General features: G+C 39.4%; 1 protein-coding gene across 1 annotated transcript in view; it reads right to left on the reverse strand.

The window, feature by feature from the left end:
- Positions 1–2,401: 2,401 nt before the first annotated feature.
- STX7 (syntaxin 7) overlaps positions 2,402–22,990 on the reverse strand; it is a 31,826-nt gene continuing 11,237 nt past the window's right edge. The window contains exons 3-10 of the mRNA XM_083830705.1: positions 14,127–14,196; positions 12,195–12,285; positions 10,358–10,495; positions 9,593–9,645; positions 8,755–8,845; positions 7,376–7,448; positions 6,338–6,420; positions 2,402–3,792 (exon numbers count right to left, since the gene is read on the reverse strand). Of these exons, the coding sequence (XP_083686831.1) occupies positions 3,700–3,792; positions 6,338–6,420; positions 7,376–7,448; positions 8,755–8,845; positions 9,593–9,645; positions 10,358–10,495; positions 12,195–12,285; positions 14,127–14,196 (692 nt within the window). The 3' untranslated portion in view covers positions 2,402–3,699. The remainder of the gene's footprint in view (positions 3,793–6,337; positions 6,421–7,375; positions 7,449–8,754; positions 8,846–9,592; positions 9,646–10,357; positions 10,496–12,194; positions 12,286–14,126; positions 14,197–22,990) is intronic.

Below are 22,990 nucleotides of genomic sequence, written 5' to 3' on the forward strand. Positions count from 1 at the left end.
TCCTTTCCAAACACGACTCTGAGCAGCACAACCAATCCTTGAAACAGCCCCAAACAGCGATCAGCTACAAGACCATTTGGTCTTTCAAACATCTGCTGACAGATAATGCACTTTTATCCCTTTGCCCTATCTCTTGACCCTTTTCTTCCCAAGATTAAATATTGTTTCGTGGTTTCAAACTATTTTGGATGCCCAAAATCCACCCCTATCTCTGACATCAAACATTTGCTGACTATATGCATGGTGGGTGTGAGGGTGACTTAAGAAGGCTCTTGGATATGAAACTAGTTTGGCAATATTGTGTACCCTGCTGATTATCAAGAACGATTTCCAAGGGGGAAGGTGCAGGAAAACAAACAAGAAAACCACAAAACAACCAAAAAATCCCCACAAAGCCTTTACAAAGCTGTCTGCCCTTGTGATTTTCACTTCTTTAAAAAAGCAGGAAAGAACAGAAAGGCACCCCTGGTGTGTGGTTTAGATAACTACAAAGGAACTATTCTTACCAGGTTCCTTCAGCAAAATGAAGAGTGCTTTGATTGCATTTCTTTGGCCTTGATAATCTGACAGATATTGATGGATAATTTGGAACAGCCAAAATCTTTGTTCTAAAAACATTGACTCATACATGTTGTATCCAGATGTTTTACTGGGTTCTTAACAGGTATCAAAACTTTTTTTTTAAATACTTGGAAATTGCATTTTGTATAGTTAAGAGAGCAAGTATGCACAAGAGGGAAAAGACAGGGAGGAGCTCTGTTAAGAGCAGCTTAAAAATGAATATTTATGCCCCCCAAAATGGGCATGCTAAGCAAAACAAAACAACAACAATAAAAACAACAACACACCAACATAACACTTTCTGCCTAAAGAAGATTGAAAATTAAGAGCACCAAACTTCTTAATGAGCAATTAAGGCCTTGTGGGCTCCTCTTTCCAACAGATACAGGAGCCTGTGTGTGAACACTGCGGTGCTGACCTCCCCCCTACCTCCTGCCTGGCTCAGCACGGCAGCAGCAGAGGCAGCAGCAGTCCAGCCTGCCCTGCATCTCTTCCAGAGGTAAGGGCCTCCAGCGTTCCCCCTCCACTGGAACTCAGGAAAGGCAGACTTTTGTCTTGAGGAGTATGTGGGGGAGGGACCCCAACCCGACAAGCAGTCTTTATGAGTAGGAGGTGTTGAATGAAGTAAGCAAGACACGCACCGCAGTTTGCAGCAGCACTCTTCTCTCTGACAGCGCCTAAACTGCAAAGACAGGAGAGCAGCTGAACAGATCAGGCACGATTGTCTGAAAAGAAAGCACCAACTGCACATCACAATAAAGACATTCAGACAAATCAAACACAGAAGAGCAAGAACGCAGCCTGGATATGAGAAATGCAATGCTGTGCAACTCACAGAATCGCTGTCACTCAAAACTGCTGTCCTAGTCTTACTCTGACTGGCTCCTACTGGGTGAAACCTTAAGCATTGTCTATTCTGCTTCCCAGTCACTCACTGCTGGATAAACACAATTTGCAAGGTGTGACCAGATCTGCCAGGAGTCAGAGCTGAAGAACTGCTGCTGAAGTGCTGCATTTCCTCCCCAAGTATGTCAGTGGGTTCAAACAGTCACTGACAGAAGCATCACATTTTGCAATAGAGGAAAGGATCTCCTGGGCAAGTAGGATCAGGCTATTCTTCTCTGCGGCTGTTTGTAATAGCATAAAGACTGTTAAACATTAAGGCCAAGAAACTTCCAAAGTCAGTTTTAGTTCAATGGTAAGGAAGCTATTCAAAGTGCTGACTGCTCTTCTAGTTCAGACTAGTGGAGCCTGGAACCAAAGAAAGGCATTAGCACTACTAGTGCTAGCATTGCCATGGCTGCCAGTGCCCCAGACTGTATCTGATGGTTATTCAACAAAGGTAGGTAGAGTCCTCGTCTTACTCTCAACACAAAGGCAGCCACACAAACACAGCAGCTGGGACCACAACACACGTGTCCATACTGCAGCTTACATGAAAATTCAACTCCTCTTTCAGTCTCAGAGGTGTTTTCCACATTAATGTGGACCATAACCACGCAGGTCCACAAGACTTATTTTTCCTCCCTTGTTTTTGGGATCCAAGTACAACAGCACAAGTCTTCTTCCCATACTATGGATACCTGTCCCTCAAAAGCTTCATGCTGCGCCAAAGGATAACTTAACACCTATGTCAGCAGCCATACAGAGCAAGCATCCTTTCCTTCTAATGCTGGGGTCACAGAGATGGGGAGGCAAGATCCATTTCTATTTCTATGTGAAGAGTATCACAGGAACAGCAGAAGAGCTGGAATTCTCTCGAGTTGTCAAGAGATAACGTTGAAGACAATAGCTGTGCTTGTAAAGACAGATTCTGAAAAGAGGAGCTACTAGAAAAATGTACTCTTTAAAAGACCTTTATTTTGGTTGCACAGTTACAATTCCGAAGTCCATTTATGCTTACAGTTAGATTGTTCCCAGACAACGTTTCATAGTTCACTATGTAAACAGTGCATTCTCTATCGGTCGAGTGTACAAGAACTTTATAAAATACAAATTGATTTTTTCATCTGTACACTTTTCAGATTAGTTCATCAATGTCAATTAAAAATGCAAATAGATTAATTGGCAGAAAAGTGTTCAGTTACATTTTTAATATATTAGTACAAAATGGCACAAAAGGAAAAAGGTCATTTTAAAGGCTATAAGCATCAGACTTCTTAAGCAGTTTGAGTAAGTTTAACTGATTAAGAAATTATATTTAAATATGACCATTGAACTTGGAATTTAATTTGTAATCTTTTCTTCATCTGTATGGAAGACCTCACACAACTTCAGATCTGTTCATGGAAACTGAATCCTGACAGTTTCGGAACAGTAACATTCAAGTGCAGCTAGGAAGCTGGGAATTTCTGTTCTTCCCAGTAAATTAAAGAATTCACAGACTAGAACTTATTTTCATCTGGCCAAGCTCATTGATACACACTTCAGATGCAAAGATATCAGGCATATGCACATAAAACTTTATTTTTAATGTGAAAACTGAAACAAGAAATCCAAAGAATTACATCATCCACCCTACCTACCTTTGCAGGAGGCTTCCAGGCATAACCATACTTAATGCTGAATACAGACATATATGAAGCATCTGAAAGGTTAGAGGCAAACTGAAGGCTTAATTTGAAGGCTTCAGTTAAAAAGGGAGATCACACCAACTTCAGCAACCCACATTTTGTTTTTTAACCACCCATATCAAATGGGCAGATAGGTGAGATGGAACAGAAAAAAAGACAAAGACATTACTAGCTTAAAACTAAATTCTGAGTTGTGAATTTGTTGCCTCAAGCAACAGTTCAGGAGTTCGTTTTGGCAGCAACATTTAGCAGTATCTGAGATAATCCACTCCTCCCCTACCTTCCTTCAATACAAGTTACCAGGATTTTGATTAACCTCTTAAACCTTAAGAGGTTTTTAAGTTAACGGAACAGTTTATGGCGCTGACTGGTTTTACTGGTAAGACAGCACTCACATCCAGAGGGCAGGTAGTTACTTCTTGGGTTAAAACAAAGTCGTATAAAAAATAAGTGTGATGAAGTACAGAAGAACCATTATTTTACTTAGCTTCACAATCAGCAAACCATGACCGTAGAAATTTCCTTTCATAATTTAAATATCAATTACAACACTTTCTCCAGAGACTTATTTTAGAGAAAACCATAGGATGATTCCAAGAATCAATGCTCCAATAGCAAGTACACTAATGAGGATGCACATCTTCTTTCGAGACCTTTGCTGTAAATAGAGAAAAGAAAGTTGATTGAAAACTGCACTACAGTATTAGAAAACAACTCAAATGTTTCTATGGTCCTGCTGCTACAAACAAATCATATAAAGTTGTTCAAGAAAAAAAAAGAGTTAATTTATCCACGCACTTTTATAGCTGTATTATTCAAGAAAATGATTTCAATAGTGTTTTCTGGCATAAGTAACAAAGTAAGGAAAGAGAATGCAGTAACTTATAAATGTTCATTGTCTAACACTTGGGAAAGAAAATGTGTGAAAACAGGTGGCCTTGTACAGAGGAAAATGGACAATCCATCTGCACAGTAGGAGGCAGAAATGGCCTTCTATAAAAAATATTTAAAGAGTATAAATGTATGTACAGAAGGGGACAAAGGACTGCAGTTTTAGACTTCCACAAGATTGACTTTGCATCTATTCACAGTTATTTAAAAGTTGTTTTTGTAAAGCTTCTTAGGTTTGAATTGCTAAAAAAAAAAAAAGACATGAGTAAGACACTCAGCTATTGAGACGTCATTACAATATAGAGTAAGTTTTAGGCACATCCAAAACTTTCTGTCAAAACTTTCATCTCCCACACAGGCCTGTAGCTTGAGATTCCAGAGCAACCAGGACCAGGAGTAGGTTATTATCCTTTATCTGAAGCAGCAAGAAATGAATTAGTATACTTTACTAGTGGGTTTTGCAGGCTTTTGCTGGTAGCCAAGCAATGATAACAAATCTTGGGATTCTAGGTCACAGCTCCAGAAGCAGAGCCAGGCTCCGCTCTTTCTTTTTAGCAGAGCTTCATGTCTGCTTTTTTGTTGTTTTTCCTGCAGAACCACACCTATGTCAGTTTTTCACCGGGGTAGCCAGTTCTCTGCCCAGCACCACGCAGACTACTAAGTTTCTTGTCTTAGCTATCTGTTCTCTTCTGCTAGTCTTGCTGTGTTGCTACCACTTCCCCCATTGTCAGCCTAAGGTTTCTTCCCCTCAGTTGTTTAATGATCTAACTTGTCAGAACTCAGCCCTTTGCTAGGGTCCCTTTCTTTTCTCATCTGCTGTCAGATTCTCTCCCTAAAACTCTTACACACCTAGTTTCTTTTTCATCCTCGAGACCACCTCTTACCAACACTGCACTGTAGTAAAGCATTTTTCCCTGTGACACTACTTAGTCAAGGTAGTGAAATAAAGACATGGAGATCTTATTTCCTTGTACACTTAATGGTCATTTCTACAAGTACTAAAGCAGAAGCAATAAAGGGGGAAGAAAAGGGAGGACACAAGCCCAGTTTTGTCCTGCCAGCACTGCTCTGTACACACACCTCACATGGCAGATGGGTGCTGCAGACCTCGCCCAAGCACAAACGTGAGTTGTGAGGGTACTAACCACGTGCAGCCTATTCCCTACCAGCATGCCTAAGCCTCTTCCAGTTCCTTGAGGGGGTCAGAGCGTAGAGATAGCTGCAAGTGATTTTTCAGAGTCTTGGAACAAGGCTGAGCTTTCAAGCAAAGAAACGTTCAAATCCCAAGCATACTACACAATCCTTTCAAACACAAGCCAATTCTCCTGAGTGTTTGGTCTCTGCTGCAAGGCACATGTGACAGAAGCTTGTCAAAAGCCTCGATAACCTTCCTTTCAGGTCAAAAGAAGTTCATCCTTTCCTCTTCAAGAAAAATTAGCACAGTTTTTCATTTTCAATTTCAATCCCAAAGCTAACACCTTCCATGGAAAATTTTGACTGCTACTATTTTTTTGTTCTTTTTGAATTTCGTCATTATCAGAAGAGCCACCAGTCACACACGATGATGCATTGTGCCAATTACTGCCACCTGGAATACAGTTCAAGGATGTGTCCATCCCTTCTTTCTCCCACTGAGATCTGGAAGCAATCCTTCTGACATTTTGTCATCAATGTACTGTCCTAGCTACTGCTAACACACGAGAGGATTATTAATAATAAAATCATCTAAGGACTAACTTGGACTAAAGAGGGAAGATTTATTAGAAATAATCTTATTAGTAAAAAGTGCCAAAAATGTTAGAAAGAAGTCACATTAAAAGGTCTTTTCAAAGGGGCTTTTCAAAAAAAGTTTGAGAGTTTGAAATGCTTTTTGTAGCATCACCATAGCAATTAACAGAATCAGGACACACACAGCTTCAAGATTTTATACAGCAAAAATTAATGCTAGCTGGCAGCCTCTTCAGAGGATGTCCCTACTCCTCCATTGACCTTTAGAGACTCATTCCCTACACCAAGTAACTTTTTCCTTCTTGAGTTGTTAAAGGATTTTGTTTGCTTTTTTTTTTTTTTTAAATAACAGTAAAATTCCAGGTGCTCTGAAACAACCTAGCTAATTTCACGGGAAACCCATAACTTTCAGAGGTCACTGCCTTTTGTTTCAGTGACCTAGCGATGCCATCATAGTCTAACACACACCTTCAGGAGAGCTTTGAGGAAACTGAAAATCAAATTCTGAACTGCAAAATTAAGTTTAAGTCTTGACTATTGAGAAAGTACAGTCACACAGAACTAGCAGTTGGTATTGACGTTACCTGGTAGTTTGCTGCTCTTGACAGCTGCTGGTTTGCTTGTTGCACATGTACATCTGCATTTTCCACATTGGCTTCTATGCTGTCTGTATTTTAAAAGAAAAGATTTCAAATTTTTGTTAGTTATATCCCAGTCAAAGGTTTGGAATGCTGAAATAAACATGAGAGCACATGTGACAGCTGCCTCCACCCCCCCACCCCCCCAAATGTCGATTGCTTCAATATCCAAAGTTTTATACCAGGCATTATGGAAGTTGGCCTTTTTTATACTTATGCCTGAGTTCATTTCTGAAATGCCCAGGTTGAATTCATCTCAGTAAGAGTCCCCTGTTCTAGAAGCTGGGCTGAGACTTGGAAACCTACCAGAAGAGAAACTTTCTCTCAGTACTTTTCTGTCATCCAACTTGCTACTGATTTCCACCCTCTGCTCAAATTAAAAAAGACCTATGAAGTCAGAGGAAAAACACACAAAACTCCCCAAGAGGCACGAATAGAATATGATATCCTATCACACTGATGCATTTTTTTTCCCAATGGAAAAATCTGAGGGGATCTCGAACACAATATGGAGTAAGGTGACAGAAAAAGCCCAGCAAATGTATTCTGGGTTTAGAAAACAGCACGGCTTAGCAGAAAAGTCAGAAAACAAATTTTACAATCACATTTATTTAAAAGAATAAGCATGTCTGCCTGGAGGGTAAAGCAGAAATTTTTGCTGAATCTGCATACTTACATCACTAGTCACTGCACTAAAATTCCCTCCACAAACTCTAATTTTGTGAACATACAATTACAAAAACTAAACACTTTTTATACACCTTTAAAAAAGACACAATTAAACATGCATTTAAACTATGTTTTAAAGACACTTTTTAAAGTGGATCCCCCACCACTTCAGCCACTCTACCCAAGATTAGGTTGCACCTGATTTGCTTTAGCATTAACCTTCACATTACAGGAATTTTTCCAGCAAAAGAATGTACTACACTGCTGCTTCCCAGAGACAAACAACTCTTCAGAGAATATTTGAGTTGGACTTACCTATCACATCACCTTGCTCATGAATCATCATTCCTAAGTCTTTGAAAATTTCATTGATGTCCATAATATCAGCCTGAAAGGAAAAATGATCATCACATTAATTGTCATAGCATAAAACAGGATTTCTTTACATTTAGATAAAAATACTGCTCCTTTCCCTCCTGAATATGCACCCATGATTCTTTACCCTAAATGGAAAAAAAACCTTAGTATTTATTTGGAAGACTTTTTGTATTACAAGTCAATGCTTATAATAATCAAACTAACTGAAGGTGACTGTGCACAAAGCAAACTTCACTTCACAAAGAGGATCTCTCTGCTGTGGGCTCGTCTACAAAAAAACTTGTCTCAGGTTAACTGAAGGAACAGGTACATGCCAACTTGGCATAACAGATTCATTTTGATTAAACTGGTATAAAGCATATGCATATTTTTTTTTGCATTAGTTTTAGTACACCTGTTAAATACACACAAATGTCATAAGCGACACAATTTACAGAAGTTGTCTCTCTGCCATGAAATCAGGACATTGTAAGCATATGATATTATCTTATTGCCATCTGGTCACAATGAATTCATAAATGTCTCATTGCCACTGTGCATATGATCTCTCCTCAACTAATGACTGATATATATTTAGTTCATTGTTTATTAACGTATGAGTGGCAAGGGAGAGATTATCATAAAGTTTATTTTTAGAACAGAATGGAGGTTTGGATGTCTTGATAAATCCCAGTTACAGCATCTTTGTTGTTAACGGTAGCGATGCGCATTCCAGGTCAGCTGGAAAAGTTCCTTTCGTCTTCACAGAAGTCACTTGATGTCAGTATTTCATCACACATGACTTTTGGTGTACTTTACAACTTGACGCTAATTATTTTAGTTTTTTAATTTTTGGATGAGCCCTTAATTACAACACTTTGAATGAAGTAGCACAACTCTGTTTCCAGAAGAAGTGTTCAAAATACAAATGAACAAAAAACTTACAAAATGAAGATGCTGAACAATACATTGGGAATAACTGGATAGGCACAGCCTTGCTTCACTTATAGTTTAAAAAACAACAACACCACACATCAGCAATAATCCTTTTCCTCGTAATCACACGAGCACTTTCTTAATTCTCAGCTGAACCACTGAGGTTAGGCACAGTATCAAAACCTGGCTTTCCTACAGTAGATTTCTAATGCACATTTCACATACCATATAAAGACAATATTTGTAGATTCGAAAAAAAAAATACCCACAAACAATCCCCAACCCCAATTCCCCAAGGATTTATTTACGCCTGCAATTAATGCTTATACCAGTATAAAACAGTGTTTTTCTTTTGTTTTAAAGCATATCCTGAAATCTGCTGTAAAACCACTTACACTTACCTCAAGCTGCCTAATGGAAGATTCCCTCTCCTCAATAAGACGGAGGTCATCTTCTGTGATTTCTTCATCTTGCACTTGTGCTTGAGGTTGACTGTCAAAACAAAAACCGACCAAACAAACCCAGAATTAAATAGTCACCATGAGAAATAACTCCGAATAAGAAGAATAAGATGACAGTCAAATACATACGGCACCAACTTTATCAGTTAACAAAACACACTTTTTTAGCCTTGCATGTCTAGCCAACAGGGACGGTCTAACAATCACATCTTTGATACAGGAAGCTGCTGCTGTCGCAAATTTGCACATAGCATAGAGCTAGCTCATTGGAAATTCCAAGTATGAATGCAAGGACAAAGTTTCATCTGAATTACGAAGTGCAGAGTTTAAATCCATTTCAGGCAAAAATAAGCTGACCAATACCAACAGAATCTGAGACTGTCATGTAGTTCTTGCAGAGTATGAAAGCAACAGGAGATCCCACTTGACCAACCAGAACTTAACAGTTTTACTTTATTCACAGACTGTGCTTACCTAAGTTTGCGTGTCCCAAAGCCCAGGCGTGGACTTGGGGCAGCTTAAGGAGATGTTTGAAACTGAAGTTTGGAGAAGAAAAAAAGGGGGGGGGGGAGGGAAGATAATGGGAACTGCTTGTTTTTCTTCCCACCTGTCCCAACGAGAAGACTTCTCCACACTTGCCCTGTGGAAGAAAGCCCATGACTAAAAACCAACCTATTCCTACTCCCTCCTGAAAAAGGCAACTGATCAGAAAGTCAGCAACTCTTCCCTGCAGGCCATTTATTAATTTGAACTATGTTAAGACTTAAATTCAGCTTACATGTCCCAAGAGACAAGTGTTCCTTCTTTGTAGGTGTCTTCAGGAGCACCGCCCTACATCCGGTGTATGAAAAAAAAATAGGTAAAAACATTATGGACCTGAAAGGAGCACTGTCAGCATTTCTACAATAAGAAAATATTACAAGACTTATAAGTCAACTACAAACTGAAACACGATTTAACATGTTCATTGCCCAATTTTGCTTTATGCATGCATAAAGCTGAAATACAAGTGAAAGCATTCAGCTCACTAAATGCCCGTTAAAATTTACAAGTGCAGCAACATGTATTTGGTACAGAGTAAGAGGGCAAAACTGATATGCTAACAAGGAATAGCTCAGCTTCTCAACAATTCTCCACATCAATACTGCATAGAGATCTGACAGGCGGTTCTTCATGGTAGGAAAAGTCCTGATATCTAAATGTCCAGCAAAAGTATTTCAAGATCTACTGAAAATTGCTTTTGCAAGACTAGTGCACAAACACAGGGGCAGTCCATGCTTTTATGTGATAAGACCAGGAAAAAGTAACAGATTTCAGAAGTTATCATTTCAATGCAATTCAGCCTTTACAATAAAATGAACTATGTAATTCAGCTATGCATGGAAGTAAGCAAAGAAAGCCACTACGCTTATATTGCGCATGTTCTGCAGTATTTGCAGTCAAATATGAGCCCTTGTAAAAAGCATTACAGAGGCAAGTTTGACACTGAACACCACCATCACCACTGTAAACAGAGTATAATAGCATATTTCCCAATACTTACAGATACCCTCGAGCTGGCTCTTACTCTGGCTACAAAGTCTTTTTCTTTCTCGGCAGCTTGCCTTTGCAGCCTTTGGAAATTTGTTAGTGCTGTGGTGAATTCCCCCACAAGACGATCTTTCTGTATTTTTCTTTGACGCTAGAGGAGAAAAAGTTTTACAAAGTCAAATGAGCTCAGGCTTTTCAGAACTCTGCCATTTGCAGGCTGCTCAATGCTAAGCCACAGACTCTTTTTTCCTAAATGGGTATTAGGGAATGCTGCCTACAAAACCATTTGCGTGGACAAACCTTCCTTCCCTCTGGAAACATGCAACTCTGCCACAATTTAAGCCATTTAAAGAGGAAACCAATGTTGTAGTTTCATTTAACAGCTGGAAACGGGCAGGGACAGGTCATACAGTACTCCATACGCTGATACATAGAAACCTTCTACCTTCCTTATATCTCTCAATTATTAAATTAACTCAGTCATTAAGTGTGAAATATTTTCATATTGTGAATTCTAAAATATGCAGAACAGACTGAATGGAGGCAAGGGTGCAGAAAAGAAAAAGGGCGTGGACAGAGCACTACACATGTATTTTACATAAACGCTGGAAATGTGTATTGAATGGCATACTGAAGTGGGTTCACACTCCCTTATAAGTCCTTAAAAACTGTTCCAAAGATACATGTTCTAACTTCTAGTTTTGTTTTTTTTTGAGGAAGATGTCAGGGAGGGAACAGGAACACAGGGCATTCCAGGGAGCCTCAATTTCCCTAAATACATACATTACACCAACCCTTCCTTCCAAATTTGTAAGCGGCCATAACTTTCCATTCATCAACCCAACATTTATGTATTTCATTGAGAGTTATCTTCAATGAAAGTGTTCACGATAAAAGGAGTAAAATCAAACAGTAAAACATCCCGCTGCCAACTTATCAGTTTCAGGACAGAGCATAAAGCTTGAAAATGCCATAAAGCATAAAACCTCTATGCCTGAATTAGAGATTAATACTAAAACCAAGTGAAAACACTATTAGAAGTTTACAACTTGACAGGCAGAACATGCACAGAACACGGTCTGCCATTTGAAAACAGTTTTGGGACAATTCATTTTCCTAAAGGCTCCTTGATAACAAGACACACACTAAGCAAGTTGTTTTAGTGACAATAATCTGCATCTATGTTTTCTGGGATCCTGTTGCTCTTCCCTTATTTAAGCCATGGATTTCTTTATGGTAAGAAAGAAAGGATGGTAGTCAGGAGTGTGCTAACAACAACTGCCACTTCAGAAATAACCTCCTGCCCGGATTTCACACAGACCTGGCAAAGAAGCAGCTTAAAGGCTGCAGAAATTGGTTTAGTAACATCTTCTGGCCATTCCCCCTAAGAAGGGCAAAGCCCAAGGACAAGGCATAGCATATATGCTGATCTGAGATATAAAGGGCAGAAATTATTTGTGCACAAATTATTTGGACGGTTCACAAATGTGTCCAGCCACCTGCCTCACAGTTATGGCAAGCAACAACAACTTGCCACTGGAAGCATTCAGAGCACCCAGTGAGTCAGACCTGGCATCACTGCTACAGATTACTAAATGGCCAGCTACCAGAAATCACAGGCACGATGTACTGTCTTGATTCCTACCCCTTCAGTCAAACTACCTCATTCCTGATACTTAAAAACAACTTTTGAACAAGTCTGGGCTGCAACAAAAATACTTGTGTTGTAATTGTCTCTGTTATGCAAATGTCATGACCAGCTTAACACTGCTTTGAAAGCCTGAAGTCACTCAAATACTCTACATAAGCCAACATGATAGTCAAACAAGCCACACTCTTTGTTTTTATACCTGTTCACTTGTTGCAGGCAAAGATCCAAACTCTTTGATGTATTTGTCAGTTTCTTTGGCAAGCTGGTTTGTGTACTGCTGCTTTTGTTGCCTAAAACCAAACACAAAGTTTCATTAGACTCTGTTGGTTAATTCTGTCTGAATTTTCACCAGTTCTCAGAAACAGTTGAATTAACTGTTCGCTGAAGTACATGAAGCCATCTTTATTCTGTTCTTCACTGCAAAAATGTGACAACAGATCAGCACAGATTCCAGATGAGACAGATGCTGAAGGAATGTTTCTTGGTTTGACAGTACAATTGCTCACTTTCTTCACTGTTTTTTGTTTTTTTTTTGAGTTTTTTTGATTGTTACTCTAACATGCAACAACAAGGTCCCAGTTATTGTGAGCATCTAAACATGAAATATGCTCGCCCATTGTCTATTTGAGGCTGTCAATAATTTGAAAGCACATGAAAAACCAGTTCCTGATAGTTACTGGGAAGTTTGTGAGGAAATCTATATTCTTCCACGATACAACAGCTGTGAATTTAGCTGAAGAATTTATTAATTGCTTACCAATAGTCATAATAGTGCTTTAAAAAGCCTTGTCCTCAGCAGCATCACTACTTGTTTTCTGTTTCTCTTCAGAGAAACTTGTTGTTATCACACACTTCTTTACAAGTATCACTTTTTCCCCCTGGAGCTACTCAGATTCTTTACCTGCTTTCCGACTCTGTTCCCCAGCGTATATTGAAAGTCTTAAAAAAAAAAAAAATCTCGAAAGCTATTAGCAAACAATCAACATCAATATTTAAAGTAATTAAATAACTCTTCCAGGCATCTGCAAACATGAAAGGAAGTGCCAAATGTTCAGAAAAGTGAAGAAGTGACATATGAAAACTCAAGGAAACTTAGCACATATGTTACCTTCATGAACAGACTGGAAAGAGTCCTTCAAACATTTTCTAGCCTTTTTAGTTGTGAAATTGTGTCTAGATCCTGCCTGGTTACTGCATAACTGTGAATGTTGATTCAGTCCCCAGTAGGGCATCCACTGTAGGTTGTACCTGGCTAATGTTATGAACCCTGAACTCAGGCTACCACGAAGCAATTTGGCTGTTCACACAAAATGAATGCAACGCCTTCGGTCCAATACACACTTCCTCCTACTATTCAATGGCCACACTGCAGCATTAGCCACACTGAAGACTGCCAACTTTCTCACCCACAGGGTTTGCACAACACATCGTTTACTCGCATTTATGTTGCTGAGATTAATGTGGTAAAGGAGGTCGATTAAAAAAAAAATTGTACCAGTTCATTAGACTGAGCTGAGAAGTATAGAGCAGCTGACTGGCATATTCATGAAAGCCCACTTTCAGGTGACTGAAGTATAAAGCACAGCATCTGTACTTCAGTTGTATTTCCTTTTTTTTTTTTAATTTATTTTATTCTACAGTATCATTTCTTACTGTAACTTTCCTCATGAAAAAGACATTCCCCTTTCTCCTACAGTACTGTATCTCAAAAAACAACAACAACAACAACAAAAAAAACAAATACATCACCTTGTGAAACTGATAGAGACAGATTTTAAGAGCTGGCTGGGGAGTGGGGTGGAGGGTTGGTGGAGCATTTGCTTTTTCAACAGTGATATTGCTTTCTGGTCCTGCTGCTTTTCCTTTGCTGACATACAGCATAAGTTTTGTACATGTTTTGATACTGCATGCAGTGTACATGGGTAAGCCACCTGACTGGTGTACGAAGGCTAGCCAAAATTAATTTAAAGAAAAAAGAAAAGGCATCCCAACATTTAAATTTCAAATATTTCTCTGTACTCGCCTTCTCAGTAAGATCAAGCACTCTGCCTAACAAAAAAACCACCTGATCACCTTCCAGAAGATTGTTTACAATGCAACGAAATTAAATGTTTTCATGTGAAGTACTCACAGCTGTTGCCTCAACTCATGTGTGTCTTGTGGTGTCCCGAGCTGATGTAGTATTCTCTGTATTTCAGCAGCTGTTTGTGAAGAGGAAGAGAAATTTTAATGGTCCACATAAATTTCCAACTTAATTTTATGCATTTTTGCTTGACGGTTCTAAAACGATAAGAGTTGAGAGAAACTGATATTCAAGACTTTTTTTTAAACCTACTAAAAAGATTCCACTAAGAAGTCCCAGAACAGCTAGTAAATGTTTGTGCCAACTCAAAAACAAAGCCTAGAGTTTCTTACAAAAGAAGGGAATATATTCAACTGTCTAGGTAGAAATAGGCAATTTAAAGGTTAGCAGTTTTAATGCAGTAAGTATAAATCAGGTGTTTTAGTTATAATTTTGTAAATAAGTAGCACAATTCTTTTCTAGTTCAATCATATTTTATGCATGTCATTTTGGAAAGCCAAATTAAAGACTGCTAAGACACAAAAACAAGTAATTCAGAACCAGTGCATCAATGAAGAGGCAGCAACAAAGCATTCACGGGCTTACCACACTTAAAAAAAAGTAAATCAGGTATCCAGGTTGAAATTTTAATTTTGAGATCCTTGCTCTCGATACGTACATACATTTTTAGATGTGGGATACAAACCACTTGTGATTTCTAGATGTATTTCATACAATGAATTAGTTTTGAACTACAGAAAGAGCACTACCTCTAAGCCTTTTTTTCAGGTTACTAAATTTACTCTCACATGAAAAAGCAAAGGGGAAAATGGGCAGTCACTTCAGGACATTGAGTTTTTAATCACACTACAAAATTAAAATTCTCAGTGTGCTCTATCCTACCTTAACACCCTCTTATACTCCAAAAAGAGAGAATACATATACAAAATAACTTATTTTTGCTTATCCACAGTTTGGATCAGACTGGTCTTCCTTGTATTTCTGTGGTGCTTTCCAGGCAGACTGGTACACCACTGTGCACATACAGGTAATAAAGATACAAACATAATGGGGAACTTAGTAGTCAAGTTCCATATGAGTTTAAAATCAAGTATTTCAAGACAGAAGTCTTTGGGAGAAATTGAGAGGACACAAACAACTAAAAATTTAATTAGAAAAACAGCACTGTAAGATGGGTTTCACAGAATTTTCACTGTTGTTGAGCTGAAAAGCACCAAAACATAAGTGAAAATTCTTGAATGCTTTCTACAAACAAAACCTACCGCCAAGCATCAGTTTCTCCCTGGCACCTGCTGGGACAAGGAAGCTTTGTGCAGCCTCCTGGACCTCAATGCTTCTGCACAGCAGCTTGAGCCCAAACAGGCACCAGTGGCCACATGTACTGGTAAATACCAGTAAATATTTTGACTAATTAAGCTTTCTTTTTATGTTAAGTATAATGCATTGTTTTAAAATTAACAAAAAAATGTGACTGTCATGTTACCTTTTGAATTCAGTGATAAGCTTTAGCATCTATAAGTCTTCAGAGTAATTTACTTTCAGTAGTATTTGATCAAAGACATTCTCCCCTCTGATTCAAGAGCCAAGGTGCTCGGTTAGTCTTGATGTGTTTTTACAGGGAGAAAAAACAACCTGCAAGCACTGTCATAACATCTCTTCTTGCAGACAGAAAGAGTAGCATGTTTTACTGCCACCTAGAGGTAGAGTTATTTAACTACAAATGAAGAAGTGAAAATTGTTTTAAAAGAAGGGCTCACACCTGAGAAATTCTCTGAAAGCCTGTATTTAACATATTTGCATATCACCTTTATTAGATATTTACCCTACTTCTAAAAATGAACACAAGTAGATGATTGAGGGGAAATTAAAAGCCAGCACAGCATAGCTGGACACTACACAGTTCTAGGCAGAGGGAAGTTCATCCCGGTTCATGTCTTGGGATTCAAGAATTCAGCACAAAATTAAAACACGTTTTTACCAAGAATCCTGTAAGCAGCATCAAGAAACATCAAAATAACCAAGTGCTAACAGGCTTTGTAACCTGTCTGGGAAAAATAAAATAAAAGAATGGACACATCAAGGACTGAACTGACACCAATTTCTCTGGGCTTCCTTTAATTTAGCATTTTCCTCCTTACCTTTCACAACAAGGATATTATTTAGAAAGAAAAAGAGCATTTCTTTTTCTGTTTTTCAATCATGGGAACTATACAGCACTTTGAAAAATGAAACATTACTTATACAAGTAAGCAAACAGAAAAAAAGTGAAGTGGTAAAAGTAAACTTTTGCCAACAGTCTTCAGCAGCAGTCTCAACACTGTTTTCATAAGAAAGCCAAAAGTTTGTCGTTTTGTACAGGCATTAAACAAGTTGGTAGGAAAAGCAGAATATAGAAAACGAAGAAGCTGACCTTGTTGCAAAATTTACAGTACGTACTTGCAGGTTTACAAGACAAAGAAATCCATCCTTCGTACTCCACATTAATATAAACATGCTACAGCGTATACAGGCTTAAAAATGTATTTCTTATATTGTCTTATAGATTTTGTGATTACAGATTTCTTACTGTAGCTAATTCTCACCTAGACATTTGATATATTATAGATGTAACCATAAAACTACCTAAACCACAGACATTTGTCTGGACTCATGAACTTGTACAAATTTATTGATAAAAACTGAATTTGAAATAGATTCAGACAGTGCCACCTGGATCATAGAGGTGAAGCATCTTGTTCCTTCAGACATACACACAGTGATCTTAAGAGAATTTGATTTTAAGCAACAACTAGCTTCAAAACCTTTAGGTATAAGTCAACGTCCCTTTCCTTCCTCAACAGAAAAGCATGGTAGCCACAGCCTCTCCTCCTGAAAGCTAGAAACACCTCTGCTGTCCTGTTTCAAAAGCAAGTCCTGAGATGGCCTTGGCACTGAAGAGGAAAAGCGAAACTGCTGGAAACCTAGCATTACTTTTTGTAAGTCAGAGGCCCCTAAATTCCCAGCTTCACCACTGATCACGGTATTCATAATGCCTTCCTTGTTGAACCAGCTTTTTGCCCCTGTGCAGGGAATTCAGGGTGGCAAAGCGCTGGCTGCTCCTTAGGTGCCTCTCAGTTCATCAGCTCTGACGCTCAGGTGTCCCAGAGAGCTGAAAGCATAGGCCTAAATCACAAGGCCATAGATCTGTGCCATAAATACACTGATAATCATCAGAAACCAAAGATGAGAGCACAGTTCTGACTGGCTCCTAGGTGACCTCATCCCTCCAGGTTTTTCTTTCCCTACTTCCTGCTTGTTCCAGCTTCCCACACCTTGTGGCAACGACCAGGAACTCTGACAACAGGAGTAATCCTCCTACCAGAGGTCCTTTCTGCCCCTCTGGGCAATACCAATCCCATGACAGAGCCTGAATGGATCTTGTGCACGACTTGAATCCATTCCAGTGCAAAGCTCGACGCCTTAGCTCATGCTCCTTGGACATGCAGAAGTAGCTGCTGGACTTTGCTCCGGAGCTGCAGAAGCACACACACTGTGTGCACACAGACATTTTTTCGAGAAGTCGTCAGAGGCAGGCTAATGACTGTGGCCAGCCCTGCGCTGGAGGTCGAGGCAGGTGCTGGCATGTAAGGACGACCAATGGTTCTTTCGGAGCTCACACCGCAACTCCAGGGGGAGCAGCACCTTGTCAGCCAGGGGCTGGCAGCAAGCCACCGCAGCCGGAAAGTCCTGCAGGAAGCAGACTGCGCAACACCACTCGATCCAAATGCATTTTCTCCAAGCAACTGCCATCTCACCTGCCAAAGGAAGCAATCTCACTCTTCCCACCTCAGAATGAGTATTAGAAAGAAGCAATACTGTATTAGTAAGAAGATTTTTCATTCCTCTTCCAGCATTCCTAATCTATACTTCCTAATATGTAACAATTACCTGTTGAAAGCTACTCGGCCACTCTCCGAGCAGTCACATGCTCAGGAACAGGTCAGCCATGGTTAATGATGAGCCAGAGGAACAATTAAGACCTAACCTGAATTCCTACTGAGAAAATTACTTAAGAGCCAGCTTATGTTTACTTTTACTGGGCCAAACAGTGGTTCCATTTATAGGCAGCGGAAGCTCTTCCTCCAGGTCAAAAGAATAAAAAAGGGCACAGAAAAGAATAGCAATGCTGCTTCATATAAAAGGCCTCATTTTCCCTACGTGAGTTGCAGGAGTAGTGAGATTTACAGTGGAAATATATATATATATATATTTTTTATAAAGATAGGATTATTTGAGAAACGTGCTCCTGACAGATTTGCAATAGATTGTATTTATTCCATAGATGAAAACATATTTCAAATATTGGATCACACACTGTACTTGCTTAACAGCTGGCTTTTAGCTGGCTAGGGAAGAAGAAAGTCTTACCTCCTTTCTCCTTGTCTTCCCTTATTTTTCAGACAGCTCTGCAAATCTTTTCCAGCACTACAAGTAAACCCACATAATTGATTGTTCTGCTGCTTGAACATTAAAATGTTTAAGATCACATAGGAAGTTTCAACTTAAAATACAAATAAATAAAACGAAGATCAAATATAGACAACTTCTTGCCTATAACAATATAGGAGCAAACGCAACTATCCCCGAGAACTAGTCATCACTAGGCAGGCTGTAACACCAGTGTATTCTTGCAGAAGAAAAGGAAAAAACCAATCCTTGAGTAAAATCCTAATGTTGGAAAGGCCTTCATCCACTGAGAGGGAAATGATGAGAGGACTGCAGGTCACCCACCTTCTCTGGTAGGACTGAGAGATGTCCAAGCACTACACTCATCTCCTAGCATGAGACAAGGGAAACATGATGGTCCTGACTTGGAGCACTAACCAATAACTCCAACTACAGGAGAGATGCCTTCCCAACTTACCCATGATCAGCCACCTTCCCATTCAGTTTTATGTTACTCAGTTTAACGTTTAGAAAACCAAACTTTAAAACCCTCAATTGGCCGTGAACATCTTCACCTTGTTGCAGCCTCACAGCTGAAGAGTGAGGTGAATCAACACACAGCCCACAGAATCCTTAAAATGAAGCCACAACAGAGAAGCGTGAAATTGGGGGAAAAAATTTACTTAATAAGTGCTGCTTATTACCACTTTGCAGCCTGAAACTCACTTCTTATTTGGATCATACAAGACTGCATTGTAGCCACGGAGCAGCAATTTCCCCAGGTGCTACAGTCCAAGCCTGAACAACCACATTGCCCGATTTAATAAAGCTACTGCCTAATGATTCCACAGGAAGTGCAGCGCCCACTGGGCATGCACGGAAAAAGCACGAGCAGCAAACACCAGGTATCAGCCTACAAAGAGGACAACAACCAGCCAAGCAGGCTGGGCAGGTACAACAAAATCTGTACTGCAGGACAGCAACGCCTGGGACCCGTCACAGGAAGAAGGAGAGCTGTTTCAGCCAGCACCTACAGCTGCTCCTGAATGTGAGCTGTAATAGTGAGGGGTCTCCCCCCCGCCACTTTTACTTGAGAAGGGACAGATTGGGTTTTAGTCACTGCAAAGAGACCATAGATCTAAATCCAGAAGGACTAAAACTAGCAGTGGAGATTTAAAGTCATTGATTTTCAGTTATTATTCTAGCTCCTGAGCCCAAAGAGAATAAACAGGATCAGCAAATCACTCCTTCGTACACACAAAAGGGAAAGTGCTCCACATGAGGCTCTGGCTCAGCTATGGCTTCATACGGCAAATAAGCACAGTATGCAACAGCAGCACGCTTACCTTTCAGAAATGCATTGTCAAAGATCTTACACACATTGGCTGGGTACCTATGAAGAAATCACCTACTCGTTCCCAGTTGAACAAGGGAGTCAACAAACAGCACACCTGGTTACAGACTGCGTGGAATCCACTTCAGAGCACGTTATTGAAATAGGAGAATTAATTGTAAAAATGACACCACTATGAATTGTTTAGCTTTTGCTTGGGGGTGACAGACTTCCTCAATTTATTCAAATCCAATTCAATGCGTTTTCCTTCTGTGCTTTGACTGAAACTACTTGACTAGGGATAGACGCTGCAAAAACGTTCGTGGATTGACCTTTTATAAACGCTGTTACATATAACAAACAACCTGGCGTAGTTGCAATAAAATCAGCATATTGGAGTTTTCTGCAATGAGCAGAAGTACCTCTTTAGAACTATTAGTGCAGTTCACTTTTACTGAAGATTTTAAGTAAACCATAACGCTCCTGTGCCATACACCTTGCTAACCCTACTTTAGCCTGGAGTAAGAGTTCAACAGAGGAATTAAAGACAAAAAACCCCTAACCTAATAAAAAACAACTCACCCTCTCCAAGAGCATACTTAATTGCAATTAGCTAAAAGTCAGCGATTTGATTTCAAGTTATTTATTTAATTCTGTCTTAACTGAATGTACTACACTGATTATTTTAAAACAGAGTAATACATCAGTGCAGAGGAACAGTACCTGAGGTATTTATGTAATCAAATGAGGAATGAAATGAAGATTGTCCTCAGAGCTCTAAGTGCTGAGGACTTCGTTGGTACAAAAGAGTGAGAAAACACTAAGTCTTGTACCCTTTCCTGTTAGGTTTTATTAGCTTCTCACATTTCTAAATAGAATCGTGCCCCCAAGTGACCAGAAACATAAGTAGCAGTGTCTGGAGTTCAGGATCTGCCTTCAATTCTTTCAGTTCAACTGTAATCATTTCATGCTAGAGTACCAGCATTTCTAATGGTCTTACAGAGAAACTGACACGTGGGATTGAAGTAATGGCTGTTCTTCTAATGTGGGTGTAGAGCACACTAAATGCACATTGTTTAAGTAAACAATATCTGACCATGTGATCAATTATTACAGCTCAGCTGAGGGGAAGTCATTAAACCAAGTTGTAATCACTTTGTATTCATATTCTAAATTCTCCCTGGAAACTCCCTGAAACCCCAAAGTCCGAACTTTTCTCTGAAGAATAATTTGTTTTGTAAGTGATGCACGATTCTGCAGCGTACCATAGCTGCACAAACACCATAACCCCAACCCACCTAAGCAAAGAAAGCTTGTTCATTAAGAGGTCAGGCCATTAACACAGGAACCTTACTCAGGCATCGACATGGAAGCAGGGACACGCAACATCATTGCCTGGCCTACACAAGGAAATAGCTGTCACTCAGGGGGACAATTATAGTCAACCACTGACCTGGGTTTATTCGGAACCCTTACAGACGGGCAGCATATTGCACACCAGCTTTATAGGACATTTGATAGAGGGCTCTCTCGATAACCAAACTGCCATGTATGCTCCTCTATTCTTGCCCACAAGGAGGAAAATCCAACAGAATTGAACTGAATGAAGTATTTTACCTACCTGAGGCTCTGAAAATTGGGTGTCAAGAGATAGGAAGGAGCATGAGGAGCCCAGCACAAGGAAGACACTGACCTGCTGGAGCAAGCTGCTCAGACAAAATTGCGAATGTCTCCACTGATCATAGTGCTGTTTGCAATTGCACAGTGATTTTACAATCACTATTTAAATCACTTCCAAACTAAAATGGCTTAATTTACAGAGACCTTTCTTCCCCAAACTAGTCAATTACGGCACAGTAAAACAATGTAGGACAAGGCAAGTTCTGCCTTTTCTGCACATACTGACACAAATAGTGCTCTGGGGTGTACATGGAAGATCCATTTTTCACTGTACTCTGCTACCAACATAAATAAATCCCTGTCCCTCTTGTGCAGTCATCCACATAACACACAGTTTCATATGCCATTTTCCCCACAGAGCCATAATATTTTAACAAACAAAATAAAACAACAACACTCTCCAAATCCGTAAAGACATCTGTTAGACATACTACTTCAAATGTATAAGCTACTTTACACAGAACAAAGCCTCTAGGAACAGCACACACAATTCATGCTTAAAGTTTTCAGAGATGGTTTACTTCTAAAAGAACTGTGAGGCTTCATGACTTCACCTCATTACATAAAGAAACACATTTAGGAAGATCTGAAGTATCTGAATTCCTCCTCCTCCTCTTACCCTCTATGTTCAGGTTATGATTTGGATATAGCAGATTCAAGTTCAATTCCTCAGCCTTGGAAAAGACCACAAAAGGAAATGAAAAGGATTGTAACAGCTGTTTAACCCCCCCCAAGTGAACAGCCTTTTCCAGGTTTTACTGAAATTGGTTAAAGAGTGAAATTTCACCCTAGATCCAAGAAATCTTCCTAATGACAGCAAGAATAATAAAAAAGGTATATTTCAACTAATTCCCACAAAGTCCAGTTCTCATTAACTGCAGCTAGTTGGAAATTTGTAGCAATGCCATTGTTATAGTCTCAGCAAGCTCTACTTGCTTTAAAACCACACCTGTACAAAACCACACTGTACACATAGACAAAACAGAATTCTGTTTTCTTACAGGCTGTGATTTCAACACCTCGGTGATTTTATTTACCTTTCACTTGGTCATCTGCATCCTTCTTTAGCTGAAAAATAATCATGTGAATCTGCTGGTGATACAAACATGGTGGAAGAAATAGTTTCTCATGAATGTTTCAGCCTGTAAGAGGCATATAACAGAACTCTAAAATTCCTCAGGGCTTAATCTATGGTTATGATTTTCTACAGTTACATAAAGCGAAATGGAAAGTCATATGATGCATTTAATTCAGCTCCCATTTTAACAACATCCAGTGAAAATACTGGCTTATGGAATGCTTGGGATGCAACAGAAATTAGACAGGAGACAGGAGAGGTATCACAAGATAAAAGAATCACAGAAGGCGATCTCTGCTGGTTGAGGTTGACCTTTTGGGAATGTGTTTTATGCGAATTGATGATTGTGCTGCCTCAACAAACAGAAAATAAGTAGTCAGCTGAAAGCGACAGTCT

The sequence above is a fragment of the Anser anser genome (assembly GCF_964211835.1).
Source record: "Anser anser genome assembly, chromosome: 3".
NCBI classification, from domain to species: domain Eukaryota; kingdom Metazoa; phylum Chordata; class Aves; order Anseriformes; family Anatidae; genus Anser; species Anser anser.